General features: G+C 44.8%; 1 protein-coding gene across 1 annotated transcript in view; it reads left to right on the top strand.

Annotated features, from left to right (window-relative positions):
- The window catches only part of LOC309559710 (sodium/hydrogen exchanger 2-like), a 136,643-nt gene that overhangs the window by 27,446 nt on the left and 84,894 nt on the right, over positions 1-24,303 (top strand). The window contains exon 4 of the mRNA XM_082263119.1: positions 5,881-6,098. Within this exon, the coding sequence (XP_082119245.1) occupies positions 5,881-6,098 (218 nt within the window). The remainder of the gene's footprint in view (positions 1-5,880; positions 6,099-24,303) is intronic.

The following is a 24,303-nucleotide window of genomic DNA, read 5'->3' as shown; positions in this document are numbered from 1 at the left end:
CCCTCCATAAAGAGTACCTGTCACTCCTATTACTGTCACATTCCCCCCGATCCCTCCATAAAGAGTACCTGTCACTCCTATTACTGTCACATTCCCCCCCGATCCCTCCATAAAGAGTACCTGTCACTCCTATTACTGTCACATTCCCCCCCGATCCCTCCATAAAGAGTACCTGTCACTGCTATTACTGTCACATTCCTCCCGATCCCTCCATAAAGAGTACCTGTCACTCCTATTACTGTCACATTCCCCCCGATCCCTCCATAAAGAGTACCTGTCACTCCTATTACTGTCACATTCCCCCCCGATCCCTCCATAAAGAGTACCTGTCACTCCTATTACTGTCACATTCCCCCCGATCCCTCCATAAAGAGTACCTGTCACTGCTATTACTGTCACATTCCCCCCGATCCCTCCATAAAGAGTACCTGTCACTGCTATTACTGTCACATTCCCCCCCGATCCCTCCATAAAGAGTACCTGTCACTCCTATTACTGTCACATTCCCCCGATCCCTCCATAAAGAGTACCTGTCACTGCCTATTACTGTCACATTCCCCCCCGATCTCTCCATAAAGAGTACCTGTCACTCCTATTACTGTCACATTCCCCCGATCCCTCCATAAAGAGTACCTGTCACTGCTATTACTGTCACATTCCCCCCGATCCCTCCATAAAGAGTACCTGTCACTGCCTATTACTGTCACATTCCCCCGATCCCTCCATAAAGAGTACCTGTCACTGCTATTACTGTCACATTCCTCCCGATCCCTCCATAAAGAGTACCTGTCACTCCTATTACTGTCACATTCCCCCCGATCCCTCCATAAAGAGGACCTGTCACTGCCTATTACTGTCACATTCCCCCGATCCCTCCATAAAGAGTACCTGTCACTGCCTATTACTGTCACATTCCCCCCCGATCTCTCCATAAAGAGTACCTGTCACTGCTATTACTGTCACATTCCCCCCCGATCCCTCCATAAAGAGTACCTGTCACTGCCTATTACTGTCACATTCCCCCCCGATCCCTCCATAAAGAGTACCTGTCACTCCTATTACTGTCACATTCCCCCCCGATCCCTCCATAAAGAGTACCTGTCACTGCTATTACTGTCACATTCCTCCCGATCCCTCCATAAAGAGTACCTGTCACTCCTATTACTGTCACATTCCCCCCGATCCCTCCATAAAGAGTACCTGTCACTCCTATTACTGTCACATTCCCCCCCGATCCCTCCATAAAGAGTACCTGTCACTCCTATTACTGTCACATTCCCCCCGATCCCTCCATAAAGAGTACCTGTCACTGCTATTACTGTCACATTCCCCCCGATCCCTCCATAAAGAGTACCTGTCACTCCTATTACTGTCACATTCCCCCCGATCCCTCCATAAAGAGTACCTGTCACTGCTATTACTGTCACATTCCCCCCGATCCCTCCATAAAGAGTACCTGTCACTGCTATTACTGTCACATTCCCCCCCGATCCCTCCATAAAGAGTACCTGTCACTGCCTATTACTGTCACATTCCCCCCCGATCCCTCCATAAAGAGTACCTGTCACTGCATATTGCTGTCACAAGGGATGTTTACATTCCTTGTGACAGCAATAAAAGTGATCAGATTTTTTTTTCTCTTTAAAACTGTGCTAAAAATAAAAAAATTTAATAAAATAAATAGGGGAAAAAAATGTTAAAGCGCCCCCCCGTCGCCGCGAGCTTGCGCACGATAGATAAAGCGTATGTAAGTCGTGCCTGAAAATAAAAACGGTGTTCCAACCACACATGTGAGGTATCGCCGCGATCGCCAAAGTGAGAGCAATATTTCTAGAAAAAGAACTCCAATGTTACTATAAACTGGTAACCGTTAGAAATTTTTAAAGCGTCGCCTATGGAGATTTTTAAGTACCGTAGTTTGTCGTCATTCCGCGAGTGTGCGCAGCTTTAAACCATAACATGTTGGGTATCTATTTACTCGGCGTAACATCATCTTTCACAATTTACAAAAAAATTGGGCTAACTTTACTGTTTAGTTTTTTTTTAAATGCAGTGAAATGTATTTTTTCACTGCATCTTAAAGACCTTAAAGACTGCTGCGCAAATACCGGTGGAACAAAAAATATTGCAACGACCGCCATTTTATTCTCCAGAGTCTTTGCTAAAAATATCTATTTATCTATCTATCTATCTATCTATCTATCTATCTATCTATCTATCTATCTATCTATCTATCTATCTATCTATCATCTATCTATCTATCTATCTATCTATCTATCTATCTATCTATCTATCTATCTATATATATATATATATATATACTGTATATAAAATACAAGTTAAAATCAGTATTTTTAGCTAGAAAATTACTTAGAACCCCCAAACATTTTATATATATATATATATATATATATATATATATATATATAATGTTTGGGGGTTCTAAGTAATTTTCTAGCTAAAAATACTGATTTTATCTTGTAAACAGCAAGTGTCAGAAATAGGCCCGGTCCTTAAGTGGGGAAAGTAACGCAGTGCCATATCACAAAAAATGGCTCGGTCATTAGGGGGTTAAACCTTCCGGGGCTGAAGTGGGGAAAAGCAATCCTGTTGCTAATCAGCTGCTAGTATTGCTTTTAGTCCCCGTTCACACTGAATCCGACTTTGAAATCGGCTTTGAGTGGGGATATCTGGATGAGGGGTGCAGCTGAAGGCATCATTCAGAAATCTTCTTTCTCAGCCGGCGATTCCCTGCATCGGAAGAACAATCATAGTGACTGTTCAGCCGCTTGATTTTTTTACAGGTGGCGGGAGGAGAAGTCCCCTCCCCCCCCCCCCCCCCTCACCCTCCGGTGCTTCTACCGGCTCACCCGTGCGATCGGTGAGCCAGAGAAGAAATCCACTGGTGGCAGAAGTTCCCCTGCAGTCTCTATGACTCTCAGAGGCCCGGGCGTGACGTTATGACGTCACGTCCAGCCTGGCAGTTGTAAATACTGCCCTGATCTTGGCTGAGAAGCAAAGATCTTTTTTTTTTTTTTTTTTTTCCAGCCTAGAGGAGAGATGTGGGATTTTATTGACTTCACATCTCTCTATAAAGGTGACCTGTCATGCCCTAATCCTACAAGGGATGTTTACATTCCTTGTAATAGGAATAAAAGTAATAAAAAAAATAAAAAAAAAGAGGGAAAGTATAAAAATAAAAGAAAAATAAACAAAAAAATAAATAAAAAAATAAAAAGTGCCCCCGTCCCCGCATACTCGCACTCAGAAGTGAACGCATAAGTAGGGTTGCGCCCATGTATGTAAACGGCGTTCAATCTACACATGTGAGGTATCACTGCGAATGTTAGAGCGAGAGCAACAGTTATAGCCCAAGATCTCCTCTGTGATTCTAAACAGGTAACCTATAAAAACTTTTAAAGCATCGCCTATTGAGAGTTTTAAGTAACAAAGTTTGGCCCTATTGCACGAGCGTGCGTAATTTTAAAGCATGACATTAGGTGTCTCGGCGTTGCTAAATTATACCAATAATTAATTACATTTTTATAAACAATGCTGGAACAAATAATAACATGACATATACTATAAAAAAAAAAAAAAAAGTATAGATAGTTAATATAATATAACAAATAATAATCATTTTTTTTGTTATTACTGTATATTATATGTCATGTTATTTTTTGTTCAAGCGTTGTTTATCAAAATGTAATCAATTATTGGTATAATTTAGCAGCACTATCACATACATTTGCCAATTATTATCTTGCAGATGTGGGAACACATTTAGGTAGCAGCAGCATTATTAGTTTATCACCGTTTGTCTTTGAATAAGGGTAGCGCACAATTACATTTGTTTTTTAGTTATTTACTCGGCGTAACATCATCTTTCACATTATACAAAAAAATTGGGCTAACTTTGCCGTTTTTGTTTTAGTTCATGTTTTTTTTTCACGTTTGAAAAATTGCTGCACAAATACCGCGTGGCATAAAAAGTTGCAACGACTGCCGTTTTATTCCTTAGGGTTTCTGCAAAAAAGAAAAAAAAAAAAACATGTATAACGTTTGGGGGTTCTGAGTAATTTTCTAGCAAAAAAAATGATAATTTTTTCATGTAGGAGCGGAGTGCCATAATTGCCCGGTATGGAAGTGGTTAACTTGAAATAGCACAATTTCAAAGCCATATGCCAGGCCAACTTCATATGCGATTTGGCTGACATGTGTGCGACTTCTTGCACCGATGTCTATGCAAGTCGCACCTGAAATCTGCAAAAATAATGCAAGAACCTTTTTTCAAATAGGTGCGGCACTCGCAAAGTCTGCAACGCACCAATTTGGACAGTTCCATTGCCGACAATAGGGTGCGATTTGCCATACAATTTAGACCTCTCAAATCACATGACAAGTCACACTGGTGTGAACAGCGACTTAGATAAAACAGAATCGCTGGCTGAAAAAAATAAAAAATACTGGTCTTACAGCATGCAGCTGCAGCCATAACCCCCAGTATAACCAGGTTCGGGACAAGGGGTGGGAAGAAGGGACGGCGGCCCTGGGCACTGTGGTATCATGTGAGGTGGTGGGGGGGGGGGGGGTCGTCACCATGAGGAGATGGGAGGGGGGATTTGAGTTGGGAAGGGGAAATTGGAGGGTGGCAGAGGATAAGAACTGTTCTAAGAGGAGAAATTAGGAGAGGTGCTAAGAATGGTGATTTGGGGGGAGGGGGGGGGGGATTTGTGTTGGGAGGGGGAAATTGGAGGGTGGCAGAGGATAAGAACTGTTCTAAGAGGGGAAATTAGTAGAGGTGCTAAGAATGGTGATTTGGGGGGAGGGGTGGATTTGTTTTGGGAGGGAGTATGGGGGAAGAGGATTTGTGCTAACAGGTGGAATTTTGGGGGTCTGTGCTAGAAAAGGAGATATGGTGGAGGGGGGGGGGAGGGAATTTGTGCTGGATAAATCTTTTTTTGTTGGGGGGGGGGGGGGGGGATCGGTGCTAGTAGGGATGATTGGGGATAATTTGTGCCGGGAGGGGAAATTTGGGGGGGAGGGGGAATTTGTGCTAGGAGGGTGGATTGGGAGTGGAAGGAGAGGATTTGTGCTAGGAGGGGGGATTTTTTTGGGAGGGGGGATTTGTGCTGGGGGGATTTGGTGAGGGAGAGGATTTAAGCTTGGAGTGGGGGGGGGGGCAAAGATTTTAGAAGGGTGGGAGATCTATACGGGGAGGAGGATGGATTTGTTCTTAAGGGGATTTGTTTTTTTGGGTGGGGGTTTGGATGTTTGCCTTAGGCTCTGGGTGACCATGTCCCGGCAGTGAGTATAACTACATGAAGCCAATCACGTACTGTACATGTATGGGATTCAGCGGCAAGCGGTTAAATTGTGCCTACTGCAGTTAGATTTGAACAGAAGGTTAAAAGTAATAATCCCGGGGACCATCCATTCTCAGGTGTGTGTAACCTCCGGCGTACTGGTCAGAACACGGTCATAGGATCAGGACTGGCTCTGCACCAGGACGATATTCCATGTCCACTGTCAATTGTAGCAAATTGTAGGCAATATAAAGTGCCCACACAATGCAATGATACACATACCAATCCTTCTATATGTGTGGGGAACCCCCTGTCCCCCAGGTGGTGATGTCTGTTGATGATGATTCATGGCCAAGATCTTTTATCTCTTCTTTCTTTTTGTGTTGTTAAGTTTGCTATTATTAAAGGATTGGTATTTTTATAATCGGCCTGGTGTGTAGACAGATATGGTTATGTAGTGTAGTGGGCGGGGTTAGAGTTTTTTTCTTATTTGTGTTGATGAATTAAAATCTCCCAATTTGGCTCCTCAGTACTCAGGATGTCTCCTTTGACAGTTTTGTGTTGATCGTTCCAGAATTGTCACCTGCGCCATGACTATGAAACGATACGTGGAGGCCAATATATCCCAGAAGTCGTACACGACGGTGAAATACTTCATGAAGATGTGGAGCAGTGTCAGCGAGACCCTCATCTTCTTCTTCCTCGGCCTCTACACAGTGGGGAACAACCATGACTGGAACTGGACCTTCATCATCCTGACCCTCTTCTTCTGCCTCTTCTGGAGGGCTTTAGGTAAGCCAACCACAACCAGACTATTCAGGGCTAGCTTCAATTTACTAACAATTTAGATGGAGTCCACCACTACCACCACCAGGCCATATCCACCCTCATCACCCAGAACAAACATAGACCACCCAATACAGACCACACATGACCAGGACATTTCAGATGGAGCCCACCACTATACCCACTATGCACCCTCATCACCCAGAACATAGACCACCAAATACAGACCACACATGACCAGGGCATTTCAGATGGAGCCCACCACTATACCCACTATGCACCCTCATCACCCAGAACATAGACCACCAAATGCAGACCACACATGACCAGGACATTTCAGATGGAGCCCACCACTATACCCACTATGCACCCTCATCACCCAGAACATAGACCGACCACCAAATAAAGACCACACATGACCAGGACATTTCAGATGGAGCCCACCACTACCCCCACTATCTGCCCTCATCACGCACAACACACATGGACCACACATGACCAGGACATTTTAAATGGAGCCCACTACTACCCCCACTACCCACCCTCATCACGCAAACCAAACATAGACCACACAATACAGACCACACATGACCAGGACATTTCAGATGGAGCCCACCACTATAACCACTATGCACCCTCATCACCCAGAATAAACATAGACCACACATGACCAGGGTACTTCAGATAGAATCCGCCACTATCCACCATTATCACGCACAACAAACATAGACCACACAATACAGACCACACATGACCAGAACATTTCAGATGGAGCCCACTACTACCATGACTATCAGCCTCATCACGCACAACAAACACAGACCACACCATACAGACCACATATGACCAGGACATTTCAGATGGAGTCCACCACTACCACCACCATCCACCCCCATCACACAGAACAAACATGGACCACACAACAGAGACGAGGCATGACCAGGGTATTTCAGATGGAGCCCACTACTACCATCACTATCCACCCTCATCACACAAAACAAACATAGACCACACAATATAGACCACACATGACCAGGGTACTTCAGATTCGGCCCACCACTACCCCCACTATCAACCCTCATCACCCAGGACAGAGACCACACATGACTATGGCATTTCAGGTGGAGTCCACCACTACCACCATTATCCACCCTCATCACCCAGAACAAACATGGACCACACAATACAGACCACACATGACCAGGGCATTTCAGATGGAGCCCACCCCCACCCCCACTATCAACTCTCATCACCTAGGACAGAGACCACACAATACAGACCACGCATGACTAGGGAATTTTAGGTGGAGTCCACCACTACCACCACCATCCACCCTCATCACCCAGAACAAACATAGACCACACAATACAGACCACACATGACCAGGACATTTTGAGATAGAGCCCACCACTACCACCACTTTCTTCCCTCATCACCCAGAACAAACATTGACCACACAATATAGACCACACATGACTAGGGCACTTCAGATAGAGTCCACCACTATCCAACCTCATCACCCAGACGAAACATAGACCACATAACACAGACCACCCATGACCAGGGCATTTCAGATGGAGTCCACCACTATCACCACTATCTACCCTCATCACTCAGAACAAACATAGACTGCACAATAGAGACCACACATGATGACCAGGGCATTTCAGATGGAGCCCACCACTACCCTCACTATCAACTCTCATCACCCAGGACAGAGACCACACAATACAGACCACACATGACTAGGGCATTTCAGGTCGAGCCCACCACTACCACCACTATCCACCCTCATCACTTAGAACAAACTTAGACCACACAAGTGGAGTGGAGTTAAATGAGCACAGTAGACCTTTATTATAAAATCTAGTCCAATAAATAAGAGGAATGATGGGATGACAGTCCTTGAAGGCACCGGAAAGGAACATCCAGAGCATTGTATCTGCAGCCCAATCTCTGTTACTTGGTCGGCCCCCAGCCACACTATGTACAAAGAAAAACAAGATTATTGCCAGGATTTGATTGGTTGATTGAAGTAAATACAGACTTGCCTTCTAAGCGTAATGAGCAATTACTTTGCAAAGTAAACCATCTCAACTCCTTCAGAAAACCAAATCCACTGTACGTAAAACTCAGTTCACAAATGTCTTTTGGGTTTTTTTACTCCTTAAAACCTTGGCATCGTAAGCTTCTCTTAGATATCTAGGGAGGAGAACAGAAAACGAAACCATTCCTAATGAGAATAAAATATTTCTTCATGAAGAACAAATACATAATGTGATTTATAGCTACAAAAAGAAGTAGGTCAAAGAAATGGGACCTTCCGTATGCTGAATCCGGAATTGTACAACATCAGCAGCGCCATGTTACCTCAGCCATTGTACTTTATACATTTATCATCTGCTCACATCTGTTGAGGTTATAATACAGCAGGTGAGCACGGCCGTGTAGCCTCACCTTTGGATTGGTGCACTTGGGAGGTCCATAGTACATCATCTCAGCCAGGGCATAATTGTATCCCTGCAGAGATCCGGGGTCAGCAGATGCAAGTCAGGCTTTAAACAGCGGAACTTAGTTCTTATATACCGGTTTGGAACTTTAGGCTACAATGGAGGTAGTCTTGATATCTTTATAATATGAGGACTCCAGGTCATGACATCTTTAGATTTGAGGACTCCAGGTCATGTCATCTTTATAATATGAGGACTCCAGGTCATGACATCTTCATAATATGAGGACTCTTGGTCATGACATCTTTATAATATGAGGACTCCAGGTCATGTCGTCTTTATAATATTAGGATTGAGGACTCCAGGTCATTGCATCTTAATAATATGAGGACTCCCGGTCATGTCATCTTTATCATATGAGGCATGGAGGAGCTTGGTTACGGGGGATGGAAGAGCCCATCTTTGTGTGACGGGGAAGCTCGGTTATAGGGGATGGAGAACCTTATCTATGTGGGATGGAGGAGCTCAGCTATGGGGGATGGAGGAGCTCAGTTATGGGGGATGGAGGAGCTTGGTTATGGGGGATGGAGGAGCTCGGTTATGGGGGAAGGAGGAGCTCGGTTATGGGGGATGGAGGAGCTCGGTTATGGGGGACGGAGGAGCTCGGTTATGGGGGAAGGAGGAGCTCGGTTATGGGGGATGGAGGAGCTCGGTTATGGGGGACGGAGGAGCTCGGTTATGGGGGATGGAGGAGCTCGGTTATGGGGGATGGAGGAGCTCGGTTATGGGGGATGGAGGAGCTCGGTTATGGGGGATGGAGGAGCTTGGTTATGGGGGACGGAGGAGCTCGGTTATGTGGGATGGAGGAGCTTGGTTATGGGGGATGGAGGAGCTCAGTTATGGGGGATGGAGGAGCTCGGTTATGGGGGATGGAGGAGCTCGGTTATGGGGGACGGAGGAGCTCGGTTATGGGGGAAGGAGGAGCTCGGTTATGGGGGATGGAGGAGCTCGGTTATGGGGGACGGAGGAGCTCGGTTATGGGGGATGGAGGAGCTCGGTTATGGGGGATGGAGGAGCTCGGTTATGGGGGATGGAGGAGCTCGGTTATGGGGGATGGAGGAGCTTGGTTATGGGGGACGGAGGAGCTCGGTTATGTGGGATGGAGGAGCTTGGTTATGGGGGATGGAGGAGCTCGGTTATGTGGGATGGAGGACATTAGCTATGGCGGATGAAGGACCTCCTCTATCTGGTATGGAGGAGCTTGGTTATGGGGGCTGGAGGACCTCGGCTTTGGGGGCTGGAGGACCTCCGCTATGAGGGATAAAGGACATCAGCTATGAGGAACCATTAGGAAAAATAATCTTAATTAACTTAAAGAGGAGGCACTTAAGAGGAGATGTACATCTATGTTGACTATACGGCTGGTGACAACTTCTTTTAACCTAGATCCCTGACAAGGACAGGTGGTCACATTTAAAGTGATTGTAAAGTCTCGTTTTTTTTCCCTAATAAATAACAAACATGTTATACTTACCTCTTCTGTGCTGTTGGCTTTGCACTGGGCAGTCTGGATCCTCCTCTTCTCGGGTCCCTGGGTGGAGCTCCTGGCCCTTCTCTCCTGTTGAGTGCCCTCACACCAAGCAGCTTGCTATAGCGGCACCTGGGCTGAGCTGCAGCTCTGTATGTCCATGCAGACATGAAGCTGCCTTCGGCCCCGCCCTTTCTCCCTCCTGATTGGCAAACTGAGTTTTTTGACAGCAGCAGGAGCCATTGGTGCCACTGCTGTGTCTCAGCCAATCAGGAGAAATGGCTGAGTCATTCTTGGACATCGCTGAATAGAGAGAGGTCTCAGGTAAGTATTAAGGGGGCTGAGGGGAGCTGCTGCACATAGAAGGCTTTTTATCTTAATGCATAGTATGCACCTTCTTCCTTTAAGCCTGGAGGACAGGAGGTTTAAATTAAACTTACATAGAGGATTCTTTACAGTCAGAGCAGCAACACTGTGGAAGTAGTGGAATCAGCTAAGAGTGCTGACAAAAAAAAAGTATGGGATATGTACTGTATACTCTTAGAAAACAAATTTAAAGTGTAAGCTCAACTTAACCAACATTTAAAAAAAATCCCCCTATGCATTTCCATACCTCCTGAATGATACATACCAACCATACCATCCCTCCATCCTGACATTTGCAGGACACTGCAAATGTGCGCCCCCTAGTGGCCATTTCGGGCTATTCAAACTGCTCACGTGTAGTGTGCTCTCTCCTTATCTGGGTGCAGCTGCTGAACCTCAGCTGGTGAAGCAGAGAGCACAGAGTGCATACACGCAGTTTCAATGGCCCGGAATGACCGCTAAGGGATTGCACAATTGTAGTGTCCTACAAATGGCAGGACAGGGGGGGATCGAAGGGCTGGGGGTTTTTGTGGAGAGCCCCCCCCCCCCCCACATCACCATCTTTTATATTTTTTGGAATAACAATATGAGGCATCGAATCAAAAAAGTGCTTAGTGCTAAATAATTAAATAGTGTTAATAAATAAAGTGATAAATAAATAATATAAATAATAAATATAAATTCCTATAATTCATAGAGTGCAAAAAAAATTCATCCAGTTCAAAAAAACTACATACGGTATAAATATATATTCAGTCCATAAATTCATAAAAGTGCAACAATATTTTTTCGTGCAGAAATTCCACCACAAACAAGTGACATAAGGTGCTGTGTAGGATCTTCTTATTTAGGAAAAGTGCTTGTGCTTGAAATGTTCCTTTACCCGACAATGTGAGGGTAACTCACCAGAAATCAAAGGGCCTCCAGGACCCGGCTTGTTCTATTTTTGTAGCAGGCTCCTTAGATGTGCAGTGGATGGGCGGTCTCCCTGGGTTCACTATGGATTGTTGTACACTTATCCCCTCAATCAGGATATTATTGCCGTTTCCCAAGAAAATTAAAAATATATGATTGCGCAATATAATTTTAAAAAGTTTATTAGACGCAGTAAATATCAAAGGATGGTACACTCACATTTTGTTGTGCCACTGTCGGCACATCCAAATAGCAGAGTGCAGAGTAGTGTGCGAACCCCGCTCGGTGCAGCGTGCATTCCACAATGCGTTCCAACAGCGGGCGGAAATGATGAACTAGAAGTGATCACCGAACCAAAGTCTCCACCAGACATGGGAGTAAGTCACACATGTGCAAGTCACAAGCAAGTCTCAAGTCTTAAAGCGGAGTTCCGGGCACAAAAACAATATTTATTTTTTGTGCCCCTCCGCTAGGTAGACCTCACCTGAAAAGGAATTGGATAGTTATTTTTTTTTTTTTTTCGTTTACTTACCTTGTAATTGAAGATCGAAGATACTCACCTCAGAGTACTTCCTCCCTCGGAGCCGCGGCTCACCCCGTCACTTCCTGTCTCGCTATGATTCCTGGGAGCTGAACGTCATCGCTCCCAGGAATCAATGCGATGGCACCGGCCCCGCTCGTCATTTCCGGGCGACGCCGCATTCCCCTGCTAAACAGCTTCTGGGCATGCCCAGAAGCTGTGGAGGAATGCGGCGCCGCACCGGAAGTGACGAGAGGGGCCGGTGCAGGGCATTCTGGGACAAGAAGACGCGGAAGAAGACACAGAAGAGGACCGCGCCGGCTTCAGCTGCCCACAAGAGAGATGGAAACGCTGTGGAAGAAATTTTATAAGTAAGTATTTCTTCTAAAAGGTAAGTGCGAACCGGGACAGATCAGAGGCTAGCCATTGTGGAATGTGCTAGCCCTGACTGTCCCGGGGGTATGTTTAGTAAAAAATGACTTGTGTGCCCGGAACTCCGCTTTAACCTTCAAGTCTCAAGCAAGTCCCAAGTTACTGTGGCGAAAAGCAAGCAAGTCAAGTCAGGTCCCTGCTAGAAGTCAAGCTTAATGACCCTCAAGCACCCATTGCACCTTTAACCACTTGCCGCTCACATGGACATTACTGCAGCAAAGTGGCTCTGCTAGGTCCAGCGACATAGACCTACATTGGGCGCGATCACGGCTCGCAGGGCGCGCTCCTGCGCCCTGCGAGCCAGTCCTGGTCTGATTCGGCTGAGAACCGATCAGTCACCAGATGCAGATCAATGATTTTTGGTCTGGATCTGGTGATCGGTTCTGGCCAATGGCATCATGTCCCCTGCCTGTGTAATGTAAACACAGGCAGGGGAAGTGATGTGGTTTTCCCTTCTGGAGCCCTTTCGGATCCAGGAGAAGAAGGAGAAGCATCAAAAACGGGAGTTCCACCTAACACTACACTGACACACCTCACATAGGCACATTTAACCCCTTGATCACCCCTGATCATCCCCCAAACCCCTCACAATGAACACTATATACAGTGGTATACAGATGTTTTACTGATCACTGTATTTAGTGTCACTTGTGACCCTAAATCACGCTTGCGCTAGGCCCAAATAGGTTTAGTGCACCCGCCATCTATCCCCTAATAAACTTTTAACCCCTTGATCACCCCCAGTTAACCCCTTCACTCCCTATGACACTGTGCACTAAAAAAGTTTATTAGGCGATAGATGGCGGGTGCCCTAACCCTATTTGGGCCTAGCGCAAGCGCAAATTAGGGTCACTAGTGACACCAATACAGTGCTCAGTATTTACCTATATACTGTATATCCCCTTGATCTCCCCCAGTTAACCCCTTCACTCCCTATCACACAGTGCACTAATATAAACAGTATATCAGCTAACTACTGATCACTGTATTAGTGTCACTTGTGACCCCAGTTTGCGCTTGCGCTAGGCCACCCGCCATCTATCCCCTATAAAGGTTTAACCCCTTGATCTCCCCCAGTTAACCCCTTCACTGCCCTGTCACAATGTTCACTATATGCAGTGATTACCGATCACTGTATTAGTGTCACTGGTGACGCTAGTTAGGCTAGTAAGCGTCATGGTCCCACCACATCACCGTTATTTAGCGTCAGTTAGAGTCAAGTACACTAACACACATACACACACACACACCTCCATTACTAGTATAGTGTTTGAACAGATCAATATCTGATCAGAACTATACTAGCGTCCCCATAGTTTAGGGTTCCCAAAACGCAGTGTTTGCACAATCAGCACTGATTCCGGCCAGCACCTGCCTTTAACCCCTCCGCCCAGCCCACCCTACCCAGGCAAGTGCAGTAATCAATAGATTACTGTCACTTTCAAAAAACACAAATCACACAAAACCGCTGCGTTAGCAGAGTCAGGCCTGATCTCTGCTAGCACTAGCAGATTTTTTTGTAGCGACCAAATAGTCCTTGACAACCAGGGGCTTTTATTACCTGTTAGTCACACTACTGTACCGGTAAATTTAGTTGATAAAATGTCCAAACGGTGGTACAGTAGTGCAGAGGCCTACAGTATACTGACCATATCAGATGAGAGCGATGGGGAAGCCTCACTGGCAAAATCAGGGTCAGTATACAAACCTAATGACAGCAGCGGCTCCCTGACAGACAGCTCAGATGACGGGTGGGTCCCTGCTAAGGTCAGGCGTACCCGACCCCATTCTGGAGTTGCTGAGATGCAAGAACTGGATGTTTCTCGTATGCAGCAGAGTGCCAGTACTAGTGCCGCTCACACTTCTCGTGATCTGGCAAGCACGAGCGGCCTAGTACACCCTGGACCTAGACATACGAGCACTGCAGTAACACTTGGTGATGTGGCGAGTCCCATAAGTGCAGTTGAAGCTGGTGCCGTGGGGAACACGAGTAGTGGCCCGCAGCCACCACGTATTTGAAGACAGGCCCATAGAGTCCATTGTGCCCTCCCTGGAGCACTGGCATATCCTAATTGGCAGCCCACAGATTCTACAGCGCCAGTACTTCCCCCATTCACTGTCCAACCCGGAATTCGAGTGGAAACAGCTGGTTTTAATCCCCTTAATTTTTTTGAGCTGTTTTTCACTGAAGATCTTTACAGATCTATTGTGGATCAATCAAATTTATATGCACGTCAATTCATCGCCGCCAACCAAAATTCAACCCTTGCCAGACCATTCGCCTGGAATCCTATAACGGTTTCAAGCCCCCCTGTCCCCCCCGTGCTTGCGCGCAAAGGCGCACGCAAGCGTTGGTCTAGTGTCATATGTAAACCGCAATTGCGGCATGCATGTGAGGTATCGCCACGAACTCCAGGTCGAGGGCAGTAATTCTTGCAGTAGACCTCCTCTGTAAGTCCAAAGTGGTAACCTGTAAATACTTTTAACCACTTGCCGACCAGTCACATTGACTGTACTGCGGCAAAGTGGCTTGTTATCGTCTGGCGACGTTGACCTACGTCACCAGACATTCCCCTCTCTCAGCTACAGAGGGAGTTACAGCTGGAGTCGGGCCAGGGGAGGAGCAGCGGCGATCACCGCTGCTCTTCCCCGATCGTCGGGGATCTAGTGTGGAAATCCGCCGACTTGTGTTAACAAAGCGGCGGATCTCCTAAGTGACAGGCAGGGTCAGATTGCAGGGTTCAGCATAGCTCAACCTGCGATCTGTCCCTGTGTCACTCAGTCACCTCCCCCCACACACGTCAGTAAGCACCAGGCATACATTAACCCCTCCCTCTCCAATAAAAATTAACCCCTTCCCTGCCAGTGTAATTTTTACAGTAACAGTGCATATTTATAGCACTGATTACTGCAGTAATGTCACTGGTAACCCCAAAAGTGTCAAAAATGTCAGTCAAGGGTCCGATCTGTCCACCGCAATGCCGCAGTCCCGCAAAAAAAAAAATCGCAGATCGCCGCCATTACTCGTTAAAAAAAAAACACCAAAAATGACAAATCTTTCCCTTAGTTAGTAAACGCAGTAACTTTTGCGCAAACCAATCAAAACACGCTTATTGCGATTTTTTTTACCAAAAATATGTAGCAGAAAACAAATTGACCTAAAATGATAAAAAATTTTGATTTTTACATTTTTTTGCGGGGGAATTTCATATAAAAAAATGTGAAAAATATTGTTATTTTTTCAAAATTGTCGCCCTTTTTTTGTTTATAGCGCAAAAAGTAAAAATCGCAAAGGTGATCAAATACCACCAAAAGAAAGCTCTATTTATGGGGAAAAAAAGGACATACTGTACATTTAATTTGGGTACAGCGTTGCACGACCGCGCAATTGTCCGTTAAAATAACGCAGTACAGAATCGCAAAATATGGCCTGGTCAGGAATGGGGTAAAACCTTCCGGTCATAAAGTGGTTAAAAATACGCTCATTGAGAATATTTTGTCAAAGACATGTAGCTAAATACATTTTGGCCTATATATATGACAAAAATTGAATATATTGGATATTTTTTAACTGTCAAAGTAGAAAAATATTGTTATTTTTTCAAAATTTTCGCATTTTTTTATTAATATCGCAAAAAGTAAAAATCGCACAGGTGATCAAATACCACCAAAAGAAAGCTCTATTTGTGGGAAAAAAAGGACGTAAATTTCATTTGGCTACGGCGTTGCATGACCGCGCAATTGTCAGTTAAAGTCGCACAGTGCCGAATCGCAAAAAGTGGCCTGGACGTAAGACAGCAAAATCCTCCGGTGGTAAAGTGGTTAAAGACTTTTAAAACCGTACATAGTTTGTTGCCGCTGCACGGGCGTGCAAAATTTTTAAAACATGTCATGTTTGGTGTCTATGTACTCGGCATAAGATCATCTTTTAAATTTTACCAAACAATTAGGAATTATATAGTGTATTTCTGCATTAATTATAAAAAAAGTGTTTTTTTTCCGCAAAAATTGCGTTTGGAAATCTGTGTGCAAATACCGTGTGACAAAAAAAATTGCAACATCCACCATTTTGTCCTGTAGGGCCTCTGCTTTGAAAAAATATATAATGTTTGGGGTTTCAAAGTAATTTTCTAGTAAAAAAAAAAATATTTTTCCATGTAAACAAAAAGTCACAGAAAAGGCTTGGTCTTCAAGTGGTTAGAAGAGTGGGTGATGTGTGGCTAAGATTGAGCATAAAATGCCGGGACTGTTCAAACATCCCCCAAATTACCCCTTTTTGGAAAGTAGACACCCAAAGCTATTTGCTGAGAGGCATGGTGAGTCCATGGAGTATTTTATATTTTGCCCTAAGTTTCAGGAAAATGACAATTGTTTTTTTTTTTTTTTACACAAAGTTGTCACTAAATGATATATTGCTCACGCATTCCATGGGTATATGAGAAATGACACCCCAAAATACATTCTACTGCTTCTCCTGAGTACAGGGATACCCCATGTGTGAGATTTTTTGGGAGCCTAGCTGTGTACGGGACCCCGAAAACCAACCACCACTTTTTGGGAGCCTAGCTGTGTACGGGACCCCGAAAACCAACCACCACTTTTTGGGAGCCTAGCTGTGTTCGGGACCCCGAAAACCAACCACAAACACTTTCAGGTTTTCTAATGGCGTAAATTGTGCATTTCACCTCCGCACTACCTGTCACAGTTTCGGAGGCTCTAAAATTAAAAAAAAAAAAAATAATAATTTTCCCAAAACTTGTGGCAAAATATAAAATATTCCATGGACTCACCATGCCTCTCAGCAAATAGCTTGGGGTGTCTACTTTCCAAAATGGGGTCATTTGGGGGGGGGTTGTGCTATCTTGACATTTCAGGGCCTCCGAAACCGTGATAGGCAGTGAGAAAGTGCAATGAGAAATTTACGCCCTTTGAAATTCTGAAGGTGGTGATTGGCTATTGGGGTCCCGTACACAGCTAGGCTCCCAAAAAGCCTCACACATGTGGTATCCCTGTACTCAGGAGAAGCAGCAGAATATATTTTGCGGTGTAATTACACATATACCCATGGCACGCATGAGCAATATATCATTTCAATTACAACCTTTTGTAAAAAAAAAAACTTTTTTTTTTTTTAGTCATTTTTCAAACACCTGTGACAAAAAAATTAAATATTCAATGAGCTCAACATGCCTCTCACTACATTCCTTAGGATGTCTACTTTCCAAAAAGTGGTAATTTTGGGGGGGGGGGGGGGGGGGTTGTACTGCCCTGCCATTTTAGCACTTCAAGAATTGAGATAGGCAGTCAGAAATTAAAGCTGCGTAAATTTCAGTATTTACACCATAGTTTGTAGACGCTATAACTTTTGCGCAAACCAATAAAAATACGGTCATTGAGAATTTTTTTTGTCAAAGACATGTAGCTAAATACATTTTGGCCTAAATATATGACAACAATTGAATATATTGGATATTTTTTAACTGTCAAAGTAGAAAATGTAAATTTTTGGCAAAATTTTCGCTCTTTTTTTATTAATATCGCAAAAAATAAAAATCGCAAAGGTGATCAAATACCACCAAAAGAAAGCTCTGTTTGTGGGGAAAAAAGTACGTAAATTTCGTTTGGGTACAGCATTGCATGACTGCGCAATTGTCAGTTAAAATGGCGCAGTGCCAAGTTGAAAAAAGTGGCCTGGACTTTAAGCAGGAAAATCTTCCGGTCTTAAAGCGGAGTTCCAGCCTAACACACTCACCTGTCCAGCGATGCGGCCGCCCAAAGCCTCGCTCTTCTCTCTCTCTGTCTGTGGCGCCGGCATCACTGGTGTGGGCACCCGGCTGTGACAGTTGTCGGCTTCACAGCTGGGTACGCACTGCGCATGCGCGAGTTGCGCTACGTGTCGTGATTGGCCGGCAATCTTCTGGGACCTCTGACATGTCCCAGAAGATTGCAGGGAGGGAGGGGGAGAGGAGAACTTCCGCTCAGGGCGCGGAGGCGCTCCGAGTGGAAGTGGGAGCGGGTACCTGTCAAAACTAGGTACCCGCTCCCCCCCCCAAAAAAAATGACATGCCAAATGTGGCATGTCAGGGGTTTAGAACTACCTAAAGTGGAAGTTCCACTTTTGGGTGGAACTCCGCTTTAAAGTGGTTAAAAACGGTGAAATGCCAAATGTTTAGACTTTTGAAGATATTTTGGTCAAGTGAAGACTCTCCACTTCCCTCATCCCTAATCCAGACACATAACACTGGCAAAGTGGAACTGAGATCCAGCGATCTGATACAGGCCGCCATGCACCGGCAGAGTTTTTGGAGAAGTTTTAGTTGGCAGTAAGTTGCCCCTGAAGTCTCCTCCGCCCCCAAAACATGTCAATGACTTCTTAGCTGCCTATAAATCTCCATTTCAATCAGTCTCAAGCAGCAAGCTCTTATACTTTGTTTTTCCAATACGCCTCTTTTAAAAAAATGCGTCCGACGGGGAGCGTACCGAGAAACAGACGAGCTGATGAATAAATTGTAACCGAACAAGACAATGCAGATTAAAACACATCAAGCGCATTATTTAATAGTTTGATTTGTCTTCATAAAATTAGTCTGATTGCAGAGAGCGGCCCCCCCGGGGGCCGGAGTTACTACCAAGTATCATGTTTTATGAATAAATTACCCCACGAAGCATCATTTACAATTTATAAACGTGGCAGTAATGAGGCGATACAAAATTAAGGGCCCTAATAATATGTTTTTGAAAGATGCATCAATGCTAAAGATCTCTCCAGTCTCCAATTTAGAACCGAGACGTCTCAGCGTCACGCTTTGCCCTGAAAAATACCGCCCACCTCCCGAAAGGACGCTAGGTAGCAGAGGGTGGGCGAGTGGGTGACAATAGTCAGTGGCAGCCGAGTTATGGGGCTCATAAATATTCAAAAACTGAGATTTCCATACGGTGATAAATACACAACGATACAGGAGACGTTTCACTAGAATGATGAACTCTTCTAGAAAATAACAACTATAATACTTTCTGAGATGATCGGTGTTCCTAAAACAAATAAAAGTTATATCGCCCTGACCTCTTTCATTGGGCACTCTGGGCCCAGGAGGTCAGACAGCCATTGTCAGATCCCAGGTGACCTCTCTGACCCCTGATTCTCAAGCTGACGAGTCTGACTCTTATAAAGCAATCAAAGCTAAATAAGGAGGAAATACACTTTTCATGAATAATTCTGAACAATTATAATAATTTGAGGTTGAATATTAGGATTCTTTCAGAAGTCATGATTGATTATTTTTAGGCTGAAATGGATTGTTTAAATTTTTCTATGGGATGTCTGGAAATCAGCGGTGTGTACAGTATTAGCATTATAATGCCATTGAATAAAACTTGTGTTCCTGCTCAATCATAAGTTATGAATATGTTTATATTCAGTGGTAATACTGTAACGTCTCATAATGTAATGAGGTATCATCGTATGTGATTTCTTGGATGATTATGCAGGTCACCAGTTGGTGTATTCTAGGATCTTTTTTCAAGACACCAGTTTGGTGTGGTCTAGGAACTTTTTCTCAGGTAATTAGTTGATGCGGTCTAGGAACTTTTCTCAGGTCACCAGTTAGTACACTCTAGGATCTTTTTTCAGGTCATTAGTTTGTGCAGTCTAGGATCTTTTCTTGGGTCACCAGTTGGTGCGGTCTAGGATCTTTTCTCAGGTCACTAGTTGGTGCTGTCTAGGATCTTTTCTCAGGTTACCAGTGAGTACACTCTAGGATCTTTTCTCAGGTCATTAGTTGGTGTGGTCTAGGATCTTTTCTCAGGTCACCAGTTGGTGTGGTCTAGAATCTTTTCTCAGGTCACCAGTTGATGCAGTCTAGGATCTTTTATCAGGCCACTAGTTGGTGTGGTCTAGGATCTTTTCTCAAGTCACCAGTTGGCGCAGTCTAGGATCTTTTCTCAGGTCATTAGTTGGTGCAGTCTAGGATCTTTTCTCGGGTCACCAGTTGGTGTATTCTAGGATCTTTTTTCAAGACACCAGTTTGGTGTGGTCTAGGATCTTTTCTCAGGTAATTAGTTGATGCGGTCTAGGAACTTTTCTCAGGTCACCAGTTAGTACACTCTAGGATCTTTTTTCAGGTCATTAGTTTGTGCAGTCTAGGATCTTTTCTTGGGTCACCAGTTGGTGTGGTCTAGGATCTTCTCTCAGGTCAATAGTTGGTGTGGTCTAGGATCTTTTCTCAGGTCACCAGTTGGTGCTGTCTAGGATCTTTTCTCAGGTTACCAGTTAGTACACTCTAGGATCTTTTTTCAGGTCATTAGTTGGTGCAGTCTAGGATCTTTTCTCAGGTCATTAGTTGGTGTGGTCTAGGATCTTTTCTCAGGTCACCAGTTGGTGTGGTCTAGAATCTTTTCTCAGGTCACCAGTTGATGCAGTCTAGGATCTTTTATCAGGCCACTAGTTGGTGTGGTCTAGGATCTTTTCTCAAGTCACCAGTTGGCGCAGTCTAGGATCTTTTCTCAGGTCATTAGTTGGTGCAGTCTAGGATCTTTTCTCGGGTCACCAGTTGGTGTGGTCTATCTTTTCTCAGGTCACCAGTTGGTGCAGTCTAGGATCTTTTCTCAGGTCAATAGTTGGTGTGGTCTAGGATCTTTTGTCAGGTCACCAGTTGGTGCAGTCTAGGATCTTTTCTCAGGTCACCAGTTTGTACGGTCTAGGATCTTTTCTCAGGTCGTCAGTTAATGTGGTCTAGGATCTTTTCTCAGGTCACCAGTTGGTGCAGTCTAGGAACTTTTCTCAGGTCACCAGTTGGTGCAGTCTAGGATCTTTTCTCAGGTCACCAGTTGGTGTGGTCTATGATCTTTTCTCAGGTCACCAGTTGGTGCGTTCTAGGATCTTTTCTCAGGTCGTTAGTTGGTGTGGTCTAGGATCTTTTCTCAGGTCACCAGTTTGTGCAGTCTAGAATCTTTTCTCAGGTCATTAGTTGGTGTGGTCTAGGATCTTTTCTCAGGTCACCAATTAGTGTGGACTAGGATATTTTCTCAGGTAATTAGTTAGTGCGGTCTAAGATCTTTTCTAAGGTCATTAGTTGGTGCAGTCTAGGATCTTTTCTCAGGTCATTAGATGGTGCGGTCTAAGATCTTTTCTGAGGTCATTAGTTGGTGCAGTCTAGGATCTTTTCTCAGGTCATTAGATGGTGTGATCTAGGATCTTTTCTCACGTCACCAGTTGGTGCAGTCTAGGATCTTTTCTCGAGTCAATTGTTGGTGCAGTCTAGGATCTTTTCTCAGGTCACCAGGTGGTGAGGTCTAGGATCTTTTCTCAGGTTATTAGTTGGTGCGGTATAGGATCTTTTGTCCGGTCACCAGTTGGTGTGGTCTAGAATCTTTTCTCAGGTCACCAGTTGATGCAGTCTAGGATCTTTTAACAGGCCACTAGTTGGTGTGGGCTAGGATCTTTTCTCAGGTCACCATTTGGTGCAGTCTAGAAACGTTTCTCAGGTCATTAGTTGGTGTGGTCTAGGATCTTTTCTCAGGTCATTAGTTGGTGCAGTCTAGGATCTTTTCTCAGATCAACAGTTGGTGTGTGTCATGGACATGCAATAGTGTCTGGCACCTTACCTTCTCCATGTCTCCATTAGAGGCCTGACTCTCTTTCTGGCTGTCTTTTATCGTCTCTCCTCCCTGTATGGTTCCACCCCAAGCCATTCCAGGAAGTCTCTATTAACTAGTGCACTGCAGGTCTGCTTTGCTGTTCAACTTTGTTTGTTAGCTTGTGTTGCTGTCTGCCGTGTGCTACGTCTACCTTGCTGTGTACCGATTTTGGCTCGTCTCTGACTACTCCTGTTTGCCTGTGACCCTGACCTTTGGCCTGTCTCTTGGTTACCCTCGTCTGCCTGATTGCCCGACCTCGGTTTACCCATCACTATCCTTTGTGTCCTAAGTGGCTGCTTCCCCTCTCTCCCTACGGAGCAGGACCTGGGGGACCCCAGGGGCCGCGACCTGGGTTCAGCTGCAGCGAAGGCCATCCTCACCATTAGAGGCTCTGGTGAACACCTTCTGGGCCTTAGACTCCACCCTGGGGAATCTTGGGCTCATGTTTCCTGTCCATCCGCAGCAGTCAGCTATTGGGTTCACTACCTTGTGGTGCACCCCTGTCCCCAACAGGGTGCAGTTGTCACCTGGCCACAGGTGACCTGACAGTGTGATCTAGGATCTTTTTTTTAGGTCACCAGTTGGTGCGGTCTAGGATCTTTTCTCAGGTCACCAGTTGGTGCGGTCTAGGATGTTTTCTCAGGTCACCAGTTGGTGCGGTCTAGGATGTTTTCTCAGGTCACTAGTTGGTGCAGTCTAGCATCTTTTCCCAGGTCACCAGTTGGTGCCTTCTAGGATCTCTTCTCAGGTCACTAGTTGGTGTAGGCTAGGATCTTTTCTCAGGTCATTAGTTGGTGCGGTCTAGGATCTTTTCTCAGGTCATTCATTGGTGGGGTCTAGAATCCTTTTTCAGGTCACCAGTTGTTGCAATCTCTGTGATCTGATTGCCTTCAGGGGATAAGGATGATTTTTTTTTCTCTGCTGGTGCAAATCTGACCATGCCTTTTATAGAAGAGTCTTTTGTCTTTTTTCAACCTGACAAACTGCCTAACTATGTTCTCGGATTCCAGGATCATCAGTTGATTCAGACATAGTTCCCCAATCATCATTTGGTGCATTCTTGCTTCACCAAGAATCTGTGTGATCTAAGTACTTAGGTCATCAGTTGGTGCAGTCTTTGTTCTTGGGCCATCAGTTGATGTGCTCTATGTTCTCAGTTCATCAATTGATGTGGTCTTAGTTCTCAGCTCATCAGTTGATGTGGTTTCAGTTTTCATACTGTTGGCTGGTGCAATCTCAGGTTTCATATCATTGGTTTGTGCAGTTCCAGTTCATGTGTCATTAATTGGTTTGATCTCAGTTCTTATGTCTATAGTTGATGTGGCCCCAGTTCTCATGTTGTTGGTTGGTGCTGTGTCAGTCTTCGTGTCATTGGTTGATGTGGCCTTAGTTATTTTGTCATTGGTTGGTGCTCTCTTAGTTCTCAGGTGATCAGCTTGACACAGATAGAAATTCAGTTCTTTTTTGTTTATTGAGGCCCTGCAGTGCAGTAACCAATGCTGTGCCAACATTCTTCATGCTTTTTTTAGGAGTTTAGGAAATTCTTCTCTAACACTGTTTCCAGGAGTCTTCAAGTCATTGATTGATGTCGTCTAAGTCTTCATGTCATTGGTTGGTGTGGTCTCATTCCTTGTGCCATCGGTTAGTGCAGGTCTTTGTGCCATTGGTTGTTTTGGTCTCACTCCTCATGTGTGTGGTTGGTGCAGTCTCAGTTCTCATGTCATTGGTTGGTGCGGTCCCACTCCTCATGTGATTGGTTGGTGTGGTTTCAGTTCTCATGTCATTGGTTGGTTTAATCTCAGTACTCCTATCATTGTTTAGTGTGGTCTTAGTACTTAGTAATTAGTTGATGTAATCTCAATTTATGTGTTATTAGTTGGTATGGTCTCAATTCTCGTGCCATTGGTTAGTGAGGTGTTGGTCCTCGTGTCTTTGGATGCTGTGATCTCAGTTCTCGCACCATTAGTTGGTACCTTAGGTCTCATGTCACTGGATGGTGTGGCTTCAGGTCATCGGTTCAAAAGAGTGGAAGCTTCTTTTTCAAATTTTGAGCTCAGTGCCTGGCAGAATAGTAGCCAACGTTGTGCCAACATTCAATGTGCTTGTTTTATGAGCTTAGGAAGTTCTGCTATAACATTGTTCTCAAGAGCCCTGGTATCATTGGTTGATGATGCCTCAGTTCTCATGTAATTAGTGTGGTCTCAGTTCTCATGTTAGTGGTTGGTGCGGTCTTAGTCCTTGTATCATTGGTTTATGTGGTCTCAGTTCTCAAGTCATTGGTTGGTACAATCTCAGTTCTCATGTCATTGGTTGGTGTGGTCTCAGTTCTCAAGTCATTGGTTGGTACAATCTCAGTTCTCATGT

The sequence above is a fragment of the Pelophylax lessonae genome (genome assembly GCF_965119305.1).
Source record: "Pelophylax lessonae genome assembly, chromosome: 7".
NCBI classification, from domain to species: domain Eukaryota; kingdom Metazoa; phylum Chordata; class Amphibia; order Anura; family Ranidae; genus Pelophylax; species Pelophylax lessonae.
Note: the sequence above shows the minus strand (reverse complement) of the source record. Positions and strands in the feature narration are given on the sequence as shown.